Consider the following 15,934-nt stretch of genomic DNA (forward strand, 5'->3'; position numbering starts at 1 on the left):
TTGCGTACACAACTCAAAAGCTCTTCACTGTGAGCACATCAGGGATGTCGGCTGTTTGCAAAGTATCTCCTTGTTAGCTCAGCAAACAGAGCTTTGTTAAAGCAGAAAGGGTGGGGCAGAATCTACATGCTAAAAGCATAAATGTCACATCAGATCTGCAAACGTCCTAAATGAAGTGAGTGTTGTGAATCTTAAATATTAACACAGCTGAGCAGGGAAAATGATTTTTCCAGCGTACCTTTTATGGCTCTTCACTGCATCATTTGGTAAGTTAATCATTTTATATCTGTTTGGAAGAAGACAAGGTTTCTTTTAAAGAAATAAATGTATTATTTGATCATCATTTGGAGATCTGAGTAACCAACACCTAAAGAGCTGGTTATTCATTAATGATTTTGATACCTGTGCAGCATCTGATGAGCACAGTCAGTGCAACCATAGGCCTTCAAAGCGCCAGTGGAGTAGTTGAACCCATTAAACAATCTCTTCCATCTTTCTGAACATATGAAGCTTCTTGCCTCTACAGGGTTGGTGCATGCTTTGTCTAATTGCAGTTACCAGGCTGTTCAAGAGTACCTTGGCCTGGACAAAGACAATATTAAGATGACATCTTTGCGCCCTGTTCTTCACTGGAGAACTCCTACTCTTGTTTTGGCCGACATTTATGTTTCCTCTATCACAGAAATGGTATGTGTCTAACATCATATGTGTCCTACACAATGAACAGCTGACTGCAGTGAGTTTGCAGTGTTTCAGGCATATTTTTAATTTTTTTTTTATTAGCGAAGCAGTTTAACTGTATACACAGAATAATGCATACCCACAGACAAATGCATACCCATTTATTAAACAGGAGAATTAAGTGATCTATCCATGTTCTACCAACAAGTGTATGTTTTCATTGGAGCTTTATAGGAATTCATAAAAAAAAACAACAACTCATCACCCCTCATGAGACACTGTAGTGTACAACTCAATTTTTGTTACCTAGTACTTATCCTGACAGTTACATTATTTATGTCAAATTGTCCAGCATAAGTACTGACTGTTGCTGTTGTGACTGAATGCAAATACTTACGTTCCATCATCTGCTTTAGCCTTCCCAAATAAGTTGAGGCTGTTATTGCAGAAACAGACTCCCTATTAATATCTTCTCAAAAAAAAATTCATAAATAATTCTTTATCCAAAAAAGAAATGCTGGATAAGCAGAGTTCTACAAACTTTGAAATGTATAGTGCAGTCCAGCTTGATCATTCACACTACATTAAATTAAATTAAACTACTGTTTTAGCGACTGCTACGATTTTACATTCAGTTTGCAAATACATGACACACATTTTTTTTTCAATCTTATCAGAGGCACGTAATGCCTGCTCTGCCTGGGGGTATTCATTTTTGTTGCAAAGCCTTTTTTTATCTTTTACTTGTGATCAGAATGGCTTATAGCCAAACAGTAAGCCATGTAAAATGCAGAAATGTCCAACTTCTGACACCACAAATCAGTGTGGTGTGGTATGGAGGCAATCACCTTATAGCACTTCCAAGATGTTATTGAAGCCCAGATTGCTTTGACTGTCGCCTTCAGCTCATTTTGCTGGGTCAGGTGTTTTTCATCTTCCTCTTGACAGGACCCCATAGATTCTCAATGGGGTTCAGGTGCGGAGAGTTGGCTGCTCAATCAAGCACAGCGATGTAATAGTCAGCAAACCATTCTGTAGTAGTTTTGGCACTGTGGGCAGGTGCTAAGTCCTGCTGGAAAAGGAAATCGGCATCTCTGTATTGTCAGCATGTGGAGTGCTCTAAATGCTCCTGATAGACAGCTGCATTGACTTTTGACTTGATGGAACACAGTGGACCAACACCACCCAAACCATCACTGACCTTGGAAACTTCACTCTGGACATCAGAGACCTTGCATTCTGTGCATATCCATTCTGTGCATATCCATTTTTCCCCCAGACCTCCTTCTGAAGAGAGAACACGTCTATGATAAGGAAATGGAAGGAATTGGAAATGTCTTAATGAACACAGTGACAAACATAAAACCACTACCTTTTGTAGTAATATTAGCTGTATTTATTCTAATGTTAATATTTTACTTAAAAAACAAAAAAAACAAAAAAAAAACACTGGTCAGAAAAGGTATTTTTAATTGTAATTTATTCTGACAATTCTGAAACAATGTAAAGAACAACTGCCAGATTCACATTATGTCAAAATGACAGAAATGGAAATATAAGGGGGAGCGAGTACTGTGTATACTATGTAAGTACTCTCTTCTGTATACATTTAAATGATAAAAGATTTAATGGCAAATATACAAAAAAAGAAAGAAATCATGAGGAGTAAATACTTTTTCATAGCACAACGTGTGTTCCGCAAATCATACACTCAAACCGTCTTTGTCCGATGTAAAACTGCCACCTGAGAAATGTTTGTATAGCAGTTGAAACACCATGTTGGAAGGCTGCTGTTCAAAAACATTTTTTTATTCCCCAGAATGAAAAAGCCCAAACCTTCTCTCCACTCGTGTATTTGGAAATGGTATGCATCTGTTTTACATCTGACACACTGTTATTCATTTTAGGAACAGTTTTGTTGATAATTTTATGGTTTAAATTAAGATATTGTTTTCCAGGGCTGGGTCAATGAGTTTACAAAATGGAACCCTGCAGACTTCTGTGGAATAGATCACATCTCTGTTCCCAAAGAAATGCTGTGGATTCCAGATATAACTATCACTGAGAAGTAAGTAGAAAACACAAGACACCTCTATGAAGTCTTTTTACTGTATGTGCTGCAGTATAAACAGGTGTTTAAGGCAAATTATGCAATTGGAGTTAAGACTGAAAGTTATGTTGACCCCTTTGCTGTCTGTTTAGCATTAGGGCAGAGTTTTCAACAAAGGAGCCTCCATTTCTGAAGATAAAGTCTGAAGGCATTGTAGCAGTCGTAGAGGCTTACACAATGACTTCTGCCTGTAAAATGGATCTACACCTGTTTCCTTTTGACATCCAGAGTTGCACTCTTACTCTCCAATCTTTTTTACATAATAGTAAGTGGCATTGGGTACTATCAAAATTCCTGGTTCAGTTGGGGTGATGAAATGCATTATGCACTCTGGCTTACAGTATTATATCACAACACAGAATATGAAAGAAGGCATCTGGGGGGGAAAAAAATCTTAGTTTTGTCACTCTTAGCTGTGAAGAAATTGGTTCAGATGGCCAGGAACAACCAAGGCATATGTCTGCCAGTTAATGGTTTCCACAATGTATATTTGTGACCAAATGTAAATTAGTCAGGGTGTTAATATTTGAGGCCTTTGTTTAATAAACAGTTAAAAAGGGAGCGTGTTTGTGCAACCAGGATAGGCAATATTTTATTTATTAAACATTATGATTAATCAGTTGTTTTTAAGAAACATGATGACATATACGTGAACAGTCACAGTCCTGGGAACAGAGAAGTTTTTTTTCAGCTCTCATTTAGAACATAATGAGCTTGCACTTCCTGAGACAGCGAAAAAAATGATATAGTAAACCTTTTTATGAGCCGGTCAATTTTGACCTACAAAATATCATAACCTGGGCATTAAATTCTTGTTTTGTTTTCTATTCAGGATGTATGCTGTACACTCATTCTGCCCCAGAAAAAAAGATAGAGTTTGTTTGTTTTTAGATTTTTTTCTAAACCTAAAACATTCTTTTATAGCTGCACACATACAAAGAAATATGAAATAAAACAAATAGTACACTCCAAATGTTGGCAAATTGTGCTCTGTACAGTAAAGCAAAGTAATTAATCAAAACTGCTTTTGTGCAGCAGACTGCAACATGCTCAATATTATTAATTACATTTTGTAATGGCATACAATTTAAAAAGAAAAAAGAAAAAAAGATTTGAACAGGAGAATGGAAAAATCATACTTCTCAACCTTCTTAGTTGTGCATGCATGTTTTTTTCTTTTTTGTAACATGCTGATGTAACTTATGCTCCACAGTTGATGAGATTAAAATTGATGCTTACTCCAACGCTTCCATACTGACGATTAGCTCAAAGCAGTTTTTCCAAACCCAAGGAGAATGGGATCTTGTCAGCATCAACATGTCCAAGGCTCATATACAGGCTAGTGGAAGAGTGTGGGACCAGCTCACATATACGGTACTAATCTCATTGTACAGCTCAAACATTGTTAATGCTTTTGAGGCTAGAATGACTAACTTTCAGTGATGCCACTAAGGCCTGAGCACATCAACCCAATAAACACCAACAAACACAAATGTATGTTTGGTGAACCATACTTTTGTGTAAATGGTGGGAGGCTACAAAATGTAACAAGACAGCCTCCAAAATGAATGAAATCTGAACAGAGTAAGTAATTCTTAGAAACTTAACAAAAGTAGATTTTAGACCTGAACTGTAACTGTACCACTTTTGTTAGAACAAAGAACTTGTGCCGTCTGCCTGTTCAGACAGGCACTTCAAACAGGGCTAAGAGAATCATCAAATCAAATTTGTATAGTACTTTTTACAACTGTTGTTGTCTCAAAGTAGCTTTACACAAAAAGTAATTAGTAAAAGACACAAAAATAAAAAAAATGTATATGTCATACACACACACACATATATAAAATCTTAAGCCCAGTTTGATATAATTGCAAGAATTTGCATTTTGCACTATTGGATTTTAAGAAGGTTCTAAAAAGAGCTTTACAATGCTAAAAGAAGAAATGGGAGCAAGAGACAAAAATATTTGAAGCAGGCTATTTATTAAAAACAACAATTTAACTGAAATATGCTGTTCATCAGCTGATCAAAAGTCCACAGCTCAAAATAACCCCAAAAACTGGCAGTTTTTTCCCCTAATAAAGGACCATAGTCTGGAATTTATAATACTGACATGGCGCAGTATACAAAATGACAACTTCTACTGCTAAAATTGGAATGTTAGTGTTACTGTTGTCGATGTGCCCTGTCCTTTACTTTTACTGACCTGAACCTATGCTAGTTTTATGTATAATTGTAATAAAACTATACTTTCAACATACAGATTACCATAAAGAGGAGACCCCTACTATATGTAGTCATCTTCCTGCTGCCAATTTTGTACTTCCTGGTGTTGGATCTAGCCTGCTTCTTCATCGCAGATGATGGAGGAGAGAAGTTGAGCTTTAAGGTGACATTACTTTTGGCAATTTCTGTCTTGCTGCTAATCCTCCATGACATGCTGCCCTCCACGTCTGATGACCTTCCACTAATAGGTTTGTCCGCACTGTCAACACACTTCTTTAATGTAAATATTTCGGAATTGTACTTCTACAAACTGTAAAGATTATGGCCCACTTTTAAATGAATAACAAAACCCTTTTCAGTTTCAGCTTTGTTAGAACATATAACATGATGGGGACAAAAAATTATCACCCTTATTACCCATTCTGTAGATGTGGTAAACGGGTTACTAATATTACCCACAAAGGACCAATGTGACTGCAGGTTTTTACTCCAAACAAGCACAAGCTTAATTTAATCTTAGTTTAATATTTTTGTGTAATCAGATGGTCTCAGTCTTCAAAACAATTCATCAGTGATGGGAAGTGTGCTTCTGTTTGAACGGATTACCTGCAGCCAGATTGGTGATTGCAGTAGACCTGCAGTAGACTATAACAACATAACATCCTTGTTGTCACTTTAGGGGTCTACTGCAGTGGCATTTTCACCTTTACAGCTGTAAGCCTTCTGGAGACTATACTTGTGACTTTTCTTAAGACGCAGGATGTTCAAGCCATAGCTAAATTGTATGGGAAAACTGCAACTGCTTCTGCTCTTCTGGACAGTAAGTTCCAAATGCCAAGAACACATTTGTCAAGTTTAAGGTGGGGCTTGACCTATCCATGTTCCACCCACATCTTTAAAGTAAAAAAATAAAATAAAAACATGTAAACCAATGTACTTTTTGCTTATGGTGTAGGTAAATTTATTGAATTAAATATTGTTTAAAGACAGCCTTTCTAAATTATTAAGTCTTTGCTCTACAGCTAGAGAGGGAGCTTCTCAACGCACCCCTGACAGTGAAAGGAGTGGAGAGTTGTGTAGCAATACTGTCCTTCAACGGATACTGACAGAGCTTCAGAACATGCATCAACATCTTTTAACTAAAGAAACTCAGAAACAAAAGATGACTCTGCGGTGGACAAAAGTGGCTAAAGCAATAGACAAGACTTTCACTGTTATCTATGTAAGCAGTGTCACATGGTTTTTGCAACACATTTGGCAGGCTTGGTCTCCATAGTTTTTCTGAGGGCAAGACTGAAATGCTGAAATGACAGAATCACACATTACCATATACATTACATTTAATGATTGTATTCTGCATACAAGCTTTCTCATTTGAATGTAAAACTTGAAAAAAACTTGATTAGAAACTTAAAAAATATTTTACCCATTTATTGAACGTGTTTTTCCATTTTAAGCAATGCAATAAAATATGATCACAAATATCTTTTAAATTCACTTTAACTGTTCTCTAAACCCAAAACCTATACCTATCCCTAGTCCTAATACTAACTCTTGTAGACCAGATAGACCATTTGAACATCAGTCAAAAATCTGTAGGGAGATAAATGTACTATCCAAATGAAGTGAGACTAGATTTGGCCAATCGTTTAAAACCCCTGGAATATTGCTTACAAGTGTATACCTATATTTAGCTATACCTAATGAGCAGGGATTATCACCATGCCTTGGTTGAACTTTTACACCTTTACATTTGTCAAACCACTTGATGTTCAAGCCATAGCTTAGTGGTTTTCAATAAATCACAACTGTTTATTGAAAAAGATGATGTGCAAAAGAGCTGTTCAAAAAGATTATATATTTACTTTTTATTTTGTTTTTAAGAAAATATTTTAAATATAATATAATAAGTGATAACATTCTGTTTATTTAGAATTAAGTAAATGTACTAAACAGTATTATAAAAAAAGCTAATTTTTGCCCTCAGTTTTTGTGTTTGGGACTGGAACCGGGACTGGAACCGGGACTGTTGAGGCTGATGCCAGTCTGTGCCCCAACCCCTGCCCTGCTTACACCTGGCTGCTGTAGCACGTTTTTAAGGGTCGTCTTTTTGATAGCGGCTGGGGAAATCTTCTCCGGGTCTGCTAAGTGCAGGAGCTCTCTGTCCGCAAAGGGAAAGATCAGTTAAAAAAAAAAAAGGCTTCTGTGTGTTGAGGAACTGAATACTTAAAACTGTGCAGGAAAATTACAATTTCCTATGTGCCTTTTCAAAACCCTTTATAACTACTCAGATATACAGTGGGGAAAAAAGTATTTAGTCACTCACCAATTGTGCAAGCTCCCCCACTTAAAAAAATGAGAGAGGCCTGTAATTGACATCATAGGTAGACCTCAACTAGAGACAAAATGAGAAAAAAAAATCTAAAAATCACATTGTCTGATTTTTCAAGAATTTATTTGCAAATAATACTGGAAAATAAGTATTTGGTCACCTATAAACAAGCAAGATTTCTGGCTGTCACAGACCTGTAACAACTTCTTTAAGAGGCTTCTCTGTCCTCCACTCATTACCTGTATTAATGGCACCTGTTTGAACTCGTTAACAGTATAAAAGACACCTGCCCACAACCTCAAACAGTCACACTCCAAACTCCACTATGGTGAAGACCAAAGAGCTGTCGAAGGACACCAGAAACAAAATTGTAGACCTGCACCAGGCTGGGAAGACTGAATCTGCAATAGGCAAGCAGCTTGGTATGAAGAAATCTACTGTGGGAGCAATATTCAGAAAATGGAAGACCTATAAGACCACTGCTAATCTCCCTCAATTAGGGCTCCACGCAAGATCTCAGCCCATATGGTCAAAATGATCACAAGAACGGTGAGCAAAAATCCCAGAACCACGCGGTAAATGACCTGCAGAAAGCTGGGACCAACGTTACAAAGGCTACCGTCAGTAACACACTACGCCGCCAGGGACTCAGATCTTTAAAAAATTGTCTAATTTTGTCTCTCATACTTGGTCTACCTATGATGTCAATTACAGGCCTCTCTCATCTTTTTAAGTGGGAGAACTTGCACAATTGGTGACTGACTAAATTCTTTTTTTCCCCACTGTAGCCCACACCTACCAAGAGCTATGAGAAGCACTACACTAAATAAGTATATACAATAACAGTGTTTGCATGATAAGCATACTGCAGATTAGATATTACTCTGCTAACCTGGTTCTAATGCACGATGTCTCCACTGCATTTATAAGCATCCTGCGAAAACCTCCACTCTCCATCACATGCAGAGCATGGATAGTGGCCCCACCAGTGGGGAAGCAACATTGTCCTTCAGCTGACCAGGGTACTGCTCAGAGTCTAGCAGCTTCTTGCTGCTCCCTAAAAACACACAGTTTATTATCAGCCATAGACCACTACCAAACAGATTTTTATTTGTTTGGTAGCCAGATATTTGGACTTTAAGCCAAATGAGCAAGGAAAGCCCACTAATGTGAGCAAATTGGTATGTCGACTTTGTTTTAAAAGGGGGCTATGAAAAGCTAAACAACTAATCTAATAGGTCTTCGGTTTTCCCCCAGTTGAAGATGGGCCTTCCCAACAGACGACTATTACAGATGCTTTAGCTCAACAGTGTAAATAAAATACAACATTAAATGACACACTCTCACAGACAGAGAGTAACTCAGTATATAGCCTATAAAAAAATCTCCAGGTAGGCTGTGCTATCCATCTTCCCGTGGATGCGGACCAGATGGCCAAGCCCCTTGGCTGAGAAGCAGCCCCACAGCATGATGCTGCCACCACCATGCTTGACTGTAGGGATGGCCAACCATGTATTTAGAAAACAGAATGTAAGAAAAGCTGCTGGCCCTAATGGTGTCTCACCTGCAACACTCAGGCACTATTGTGAACAGTTTTCTCCCAGCCTTGCTGATCTCTTTAATCAGTCCTTGACCCAGCCTGTTGTGGTTGTGTGCTTCAAGATCCATCATCATATCAGTTCCTAAAAAACAGACTTTTACTTCAGCACCTTAAATGCATAATTGATGCCCTGTAGGACCCTCTGCAGTTTGCAGGTCTGCAGCGCTGTACAATTGTAGAAAGGATTTTGTTAAATTTATTAAATTAGAAAATGACACCAACCTGGTTGTAGTGCCAACATTCTGTCTTCATTTGTAACAGGACAGAGCTTCACTTTAGGAGGTCAATATCCATTCCTTAATTGTTTTCCTCAAGACATTATAATAGGAATCTGAATGCGCGAAGACCTTGAAATTCTGTGGTGCAGAGTGCCGTAACAGTTCCTACAATGACTTTATATTGATAAGGGGGTTGTAAATGATAAAATGTTTACATTAGCTGTCAAAGCATTTCCTTGCTTCAATGCAACAGACTAACTGTAAGGTGTTAACCACTGACCTCCCTAATAAAAAGTCCCACCCCCCACCCCCATCTACATAATTTTTCAGTTTTTAGTTCATTTTACTCAAAAGTTGTAAGAATAAATAAATGTACTATTTAAGGTTACAGGACTTTGAACCATTGCAAGTTATTCAATAAACTTAAATGTCAATTAAAACGTTGGTAAATTGGGAGTGTTCTTAAACATTTGACCAGTAGGGTATATATGCTCTACATTTTTTCCAAGCATTAATATCTCAGAAATTGCTGGAGCTAGAGAGGTAGATATGATCTGGACCTCAGTGGATTTTTTCCATGAGAGTCAATATGCCAAAACAGGCAAAATAGACATTACTGAGATCCTGCTGATTCATGGTTGTTAGCGATATTAAATTGTGCAGACAGAAATGGCTTGTGTGCAAACAGCACCTTCTACTGAGGGCATATCATGTCTACCACAAAAACATAAGTAAGTGGCATGTGACAGAAAGCCAAAAAGACAGATGATAAGACAGGATCATTGATACAGTCACAAATTATTGCAATATTTAATAATAATTATTATCAAGGCTACTACCTAATTAATCACCTTGTGTGCTAGGTGAGCAGAACAGATCCTTAGAATTTCAGGGTAGGAATGGTATTGTTTCCTGTCAGTAAGGTCACTGAAAGTAAGAAAGGAGAACACGATCTTTCATCAGCCCTCCTACTCGGAGAGGGTTTATGAATACAGGCCAAGAAGCACTTTACAAACCTTCTCTATGAAGCTGATGGTGAAACCTGCTGCACATGAGACGATGAGGTGACGCTCCTCAATATCTGGTCCAATCTCATCCAACACAAACGGTGTAATATGTGGCTTCACAGGCAGAAACAAGACATCACTCCTCCTGACAGTCTCTTTGTTGCTGTTGGTCAGATTCACTCCCATTTTCAGAGGTGGAGACAAACTATTTACCTCTGTTTACAAACTATTTACAAACCTCTGCGAATGGCATTGTTTACATTTTGGCTGGATTATAATGATAAAGACCTTCTCGTGTACGTTTTGTCTTACCCTAAGTCCAGTGGCAGTTGATAGGTCAGGAGAGCTAACTGTTATTCTATGTGTAGCAATCACACCTGCGGAAGAAAAAATGGGCAGCTCCGTTTTTGTTGCCACAAACAAGAAAATCATAAAGACCGTGTAACTTACCAGCAGCACTAAATCCATTCACCAACGCGCGGACCAACTGACCGGCTCCGGTAAATCCAACACTCATTCTGAGAGCTGCCAAAACAGAACACGACCCGAACAGAGCAGAACACATAGCTAGCTACTGCTAACTCGGACACAAACTCAAAAGGCTGAGCCTAGCAACATTCGCTGGCATGGCGAGTGAAACGCATGTGAGGCACGAAGTGCTGTTCAGCACACAGGCTAATGTTGATTTAGGCTAACCTACGTTGTAAACAATAACCACAAACATTTTAGCTGCTGCCTGGCTTGTTTTTTTTGTTATTATTGCTCGCCGTAGTGCGTTTGGGGGAAGGACAAGGACATGCTGAAGAACCAATAACAGTAGAGCATTGCTATACAGACAGCCAATCATTGTGCTTGTTGTTTTCTAAAGAACGGGATAATTTTTATCAGGTGAACTTCAGGTTTGTTATTCAGTCTTTTTGTATATATATTTATATATATTTGTCACAGAAACAAATTCGTATATATTAATGTTGGTGTTGGTTGGTGAAATCATGTGTTGTGAACAACAAAACAAGCTGTGGTTTATTTCATTTGTAACTCTTAAAACCTCATTGGTTGTTAAATTTCTCAATCCTCCTGAATGTACATTTTACACAGTTCAATAAAGCAGCCTAAAAACGTAAGATCTAAAACATCTAAACACTTGTAAGAGTAAGAAATTATTATTGTTAGACAAAGTAATACGATGTAAATGATTGGTTAAAACTGCTGTGGTTACGCACTGGAATTGACGTAGGGGAATAGATGGAGTGAGCGAGGGAGGAAAGAAAAAAAGGGGGAGGGAGAAGCCGGACGAGAGGGAGAAGCGGGACGAGCACGGTGTGTGTAAAAGGCTGCTGACAATCCAGAGCTGGGACCAGGCCGCAGACAGACAGGCTAAATCGACCGTCTGCGAGCTGCTTTTGGGCGTCAACCAGGTTTCACCGTATTGAGACTGTGTCTGTGCCCCGAATTAGAGCCAAATATAAAATATATCTAAATCAGCTCGTTTTAATAATTTAATCAGTGTTAAATACTCGCATTCAAACGATAACAGCACCAGACCTAAAGCTCGGTCTACTTAATATTAGACCATTAACCTCGAAAGCAGTCATTGTAAATGAAATTATATGTGATCAGAAACTAGACGTTTTCTGCCTCTGAAACCTGGATTAGACCTGATCAATATATAGCACTAAATGAAGCCACTCCCGCAGGTTATAAATATGTACATAGCCCTAGATTGTAAGGCAGAGGAGATGGAGTATGCATAATCTACCAGAATACACTAGATATTATTCAAAAACACTGCATCACCTTCACTTCTTTGAGATTATATTACATTAATATATCAAATCCAGCCACAAATAAAAATGCATCCATTAACCATCCATTCAACAATCCATTATCAAAGGCGTTTGTATCAATCTTAGATTCTGTGGGTATCACACAAAATGTAACTGGACCCACACATTACTGTAAACATACCCTATATTTAGTCCTGACCCTGGGTGTTAGCATTGATCATCTAAATATTCTACCTTAAAGCGCAGTAATATCAGACCATTATCTAATCTCCTTTGAGCTACATCTTAGGCAAAATGTTAATTTGTCCCCTCGACACTGTCTAAAGTGTGCAATAACCCCAATGACAGCTGTACAGTTTACTGAAAACCTCCCACCATTATCGACTTTAGCTTACACTCCGTCAGACCAAACGGAGCTTGTTAAATTAACAAACGAAACGAAAACGAAAATACCCTCCGAACAACCATAGACAAAGTAGCACCGTTAAAAAAGTAAAATGACAAGTCAAAAAGGCTCGTACCGTGGTAGTGATCATACTTGTACCTTAAAACAAACAGAAACTAGAGCGTAAATGGTGGACAACCAAACTAGAGGTGTTCCACTCTGCGTGAAAGGACAGCCTTAGTCAATATAGAAAGGCACTCATTAAAGCTCGCTCAGTGTATTTGGCCTCGCTGATCGAGAAAAACAAAAACAACCCCAGAGTTCTTTTTAGTGAGATCTCTAAACTTACTAAAAGCCAGGCAGATTCTCAACTCCAGATTCCAACATCTTTAACCAGTAATGTTTTTATGGACTATTTTAATAATAAAATAGAAAATATTAGACAACAAATCTAACCCTGCTTATTAAGTCAAACATGGCCGTCACCTGGTGTAGCTGCTTTAGAACATAACTTAGTTGTAGAACAAAGGCTGGAAGCCTTCTACCCACTTCCACAGCCAGAACTAGAAAAAATTATTTCCTCAGCAAATTGTACAACCTGTACACTTGACCAAATTCCCTCTAAAATGCTAAAAGAAAAACCCAATTATAATCAGGTTGGCCTCGCTCCTGAGTACCTGCGGGATCTTATTATATATTACGAACCATCAAGATTACTTAGATCTTAGGGTGCTGGCTTCCTAGTAGTTCCCAAAATTCAGAAAACCTCAGCAGGGGTAAGAGCCTTTTCTTATAAAGCCCCCCAACTCTGGAAAAACCTTACATATAATGTTTGGGACTCAGATACAATCTCAATCTTTAAATCTAAGCTGAAAACTCATCTGTTTAGTTTAGCTTTTGGTAATGAATGTTTCCCCTTAGATAAAGGTCGCAGGTCCAGGGAATTGTAGCACACTGAGATGCTGGAGCTGTCGTCTTGCTGCTTGCACACGATCACTCTGTGTTACCGTCTGACTCTCTCCTTTTAATTAGTTTGTTATACTCAGACCTGCCGGAGTCATCAGAGACACTCTGATACTGCTCAACATTCTCTGCTCTCCATAAAATCCTCTCAGAATGTTTAAATAGTTCTGACCAGAGGAGGATGGGCCCCCCTTGTAAATCTTGGTTCCTCCCAAGGTTTCTTTCTCCAGCTCTCCAACTCCAGGGAGTTTTTCCTTGCCACTGTCGCCATTGGCTTGCTCACTGGGGGTCTTTGATCCTTCATGTCTTACGTTATTTCTTTGTCTCTGTCTTTTACTAATTACTAATTATGTAAAGATGCTTTATGATGACAACAGTTGTAAAAAGCACTGTACAAATACATTTGACTTGATTTGTCTTGACTTGAATTTTGGGAGTTAGAATGCAGTTCAAGTAGGCGCAGAGCAGCCTGTTCAACATTAAATGAAAGTGAACTAATGCCCGAGTTTCCTACTCTTCATCTCTCCGTTCAACCACGCTACCCATCGCCAACTCAACCAACCCACAGCCCAAGACTGAGGTGAACTAGCCAAAAAGAGACAGAGATTCATTCATCCATTCTAAGTTTTACACACTTTATTTGAGAGAGAAATAAGAAAATATTAACCAACAAAAATTAACAAGAGTACCTAGAAGCTCTCTAACTTAACATAATCAGTAAGACAAACTGTTTGAAATGCACATTTCTTGGTTCCTCATACAGGGATAGTTTAAAAGCTGACAGAACACACTAAAATGACTAGAATAGAACTACTTTTCTAAATATTATGTGTTCATATTTTCTAAATATGAACTTTACTCATACCAAACAAAAGAAATAACTTGACATATAAGCCATATTGAAACTATTTTTAAAAAGATATTTGAGGTTTTTTTTTTTAGATTCATGTATAAAATAATGTCTGGCCCACACTGAAGGAATGTTTGGGCCAATTCACCCCTTTTGACAATTGCAAAAACTGTCCTGGCTTCAGGTTGGTCTATAAATAATTGTCCAAGATTATCATGTAATGAGGACTATGTGTAATCCAACCTTAACTCTTCCTAACTACTCATTTAACAATAGTCATGTTACAGAGGACAAACACTGATAAAATGCATCATTGACTTGAATCTTTACATGGAAAAATAACCAAAGAAAGCCTAGCTGATTTGAGAGCTGAGCTCAAAGAAAGGATTAAACTTCCTTTATCCAAATTCCTAGTATTCTACAACTACTTCTAGAATTTTACTACTGATTTCCACTTCATTTACATTCAAGGCATTTAGCAGACGCTCTTATGCAGAGCGACTTACAAAAATACTTCACTGTTCACTCATAAATTACCCTTAGCTAGTTTGTATAGACTATTTTTCAAAAATACCTTAGATTAGATACTACTAAATACAAAAGTCAATGTGGAGACCATAATACTCAGCACTACACTTCATCCAAGTACTCTTGGAAAAGGTGGGCCTTCAGTCAGCGTTTGAAGACAGTGAGCGACTCTGCCACTTGGACATCCAGGAAAGAAAAAGCCTGGATGCTTGTCTTCCGTAGATCTTAAAGGGATGGTGGGTCAAGCCGAGTCATATTTACAGCTTGAAGGGCTGATCTGATCTGCTTTTGATCATTACCATCAAGTGTTTAGGGTCTGGTGCATTCTAGGCTTTGTAGGCCAACATCAGGGTTTTGAATCTGATGCGGGCAGCTACGGGAACCCAGTGAAGAGAACACAGCAGAGGAGTTACATGACTAGCACTTGTATGACTTACTTAGCTCCAAGCTAGCAAGCTGAGTCCCAGGCTGTTTGAGAGTTTTGTTTGCCATTAATAGGACAATCAACCATTATGTGTGGGGTCTCTCACATTGTCAACATTGTTAGGACTTAATTTAAATAATTGATAGAACCCCAATTTAATCCGGTATGCTGAAATGTGTTTGAGATATAGGTTTTAATTTAAAACAGTTCTAAGTGAGATTTTCTTGCATTTTAACCATAATCAGGAATCAGTAAGTAGTTTGGGGAGGGTTTGAGGAAAGGTTTACAAAGTGCTTACAAAACAATGATATGAAATCTTGTCTATTTAGATGCAGGACTTTACATACATGTTCGTGGCTTCAAATAGCAGTTCACACTAAAAGCTGTTACAGGATGTCCAGTGCTAGGAAATTACGACATATATAACATCATATCAGCATTACAACAGTCAGGAGTTGACATTCTGCAAAAGGTTACAATAAATCTGTGCGTAACACTTAACTCCATGGTATAACGGAACACCTTTTTAACTCACCTCACAATATTTCTTTTTCTGTGCTTTTCTAACAAAAACAGAACAGACAAAATGCAAACCAAAAAAAAAAGGGTGGCTTTTCTGGCTATTGCAAAACCCAAGAATGCACATTGTGACACAAATGATCATAATGAAAACAATGCATTATCACCCACCCCCACTTCCAATCATCCAACAAAAATGACTCTACATTATCTCATTTAGAGAAAAAAAACATCTTAACTTCAGAGACTAGTTAAATGATAGCATTTGACATATTTATATCAATAGCTGCTTCTTTATCATTTC

The 15,934-nt window shown here is 38.0% G+C and overlaps 1 protein-coding gene across 1 annotated transcript; it reads left to right on the top strand.

Moving 5' to 3' along the window:
• Positions 1–51: 51 nt before the first annotated feature.
• Positions 52–6,888, top strand: LOC140574434 (5-hydroxytryptamine receptor 3A-like). Its single transcript, XM_072694263.1, has 9 exons — positions 52–266; positions 527–687; positions 2,501–2,545; positions 2,640–2,749; positions 2,884–3,056; positions 4,005–4,165; positions 5,055–5,265; positions 5,697–5,837; positions 6,040–6,888. Exons 1-9 carry the CDS (start codon positions 221–223, stop codon positions 6,291–6,293), a joined length of 1,302 nt encoding a protein of 433 aa, XP_072550364.1. The 5' UTR covers positions 52–220; the 3' UTR covers positions 6,294–6,888.
• Positions 6,889–15,934: the final 9,046 nt, after the last annotated feature.

This window comes from Salminus brasiliensis, chromosome 12 (assembly GCF_030463535.1).
Source record: "Salminus brasiliensis chromosome 12, fSalBra1.hap2, whole genome shotgun sequence".
NCBI lineage: Eukaryota > Metazoa > Chordata > Actinopteri > Characiformes > Bryconidae > Salminus > Salminus brasiliensis.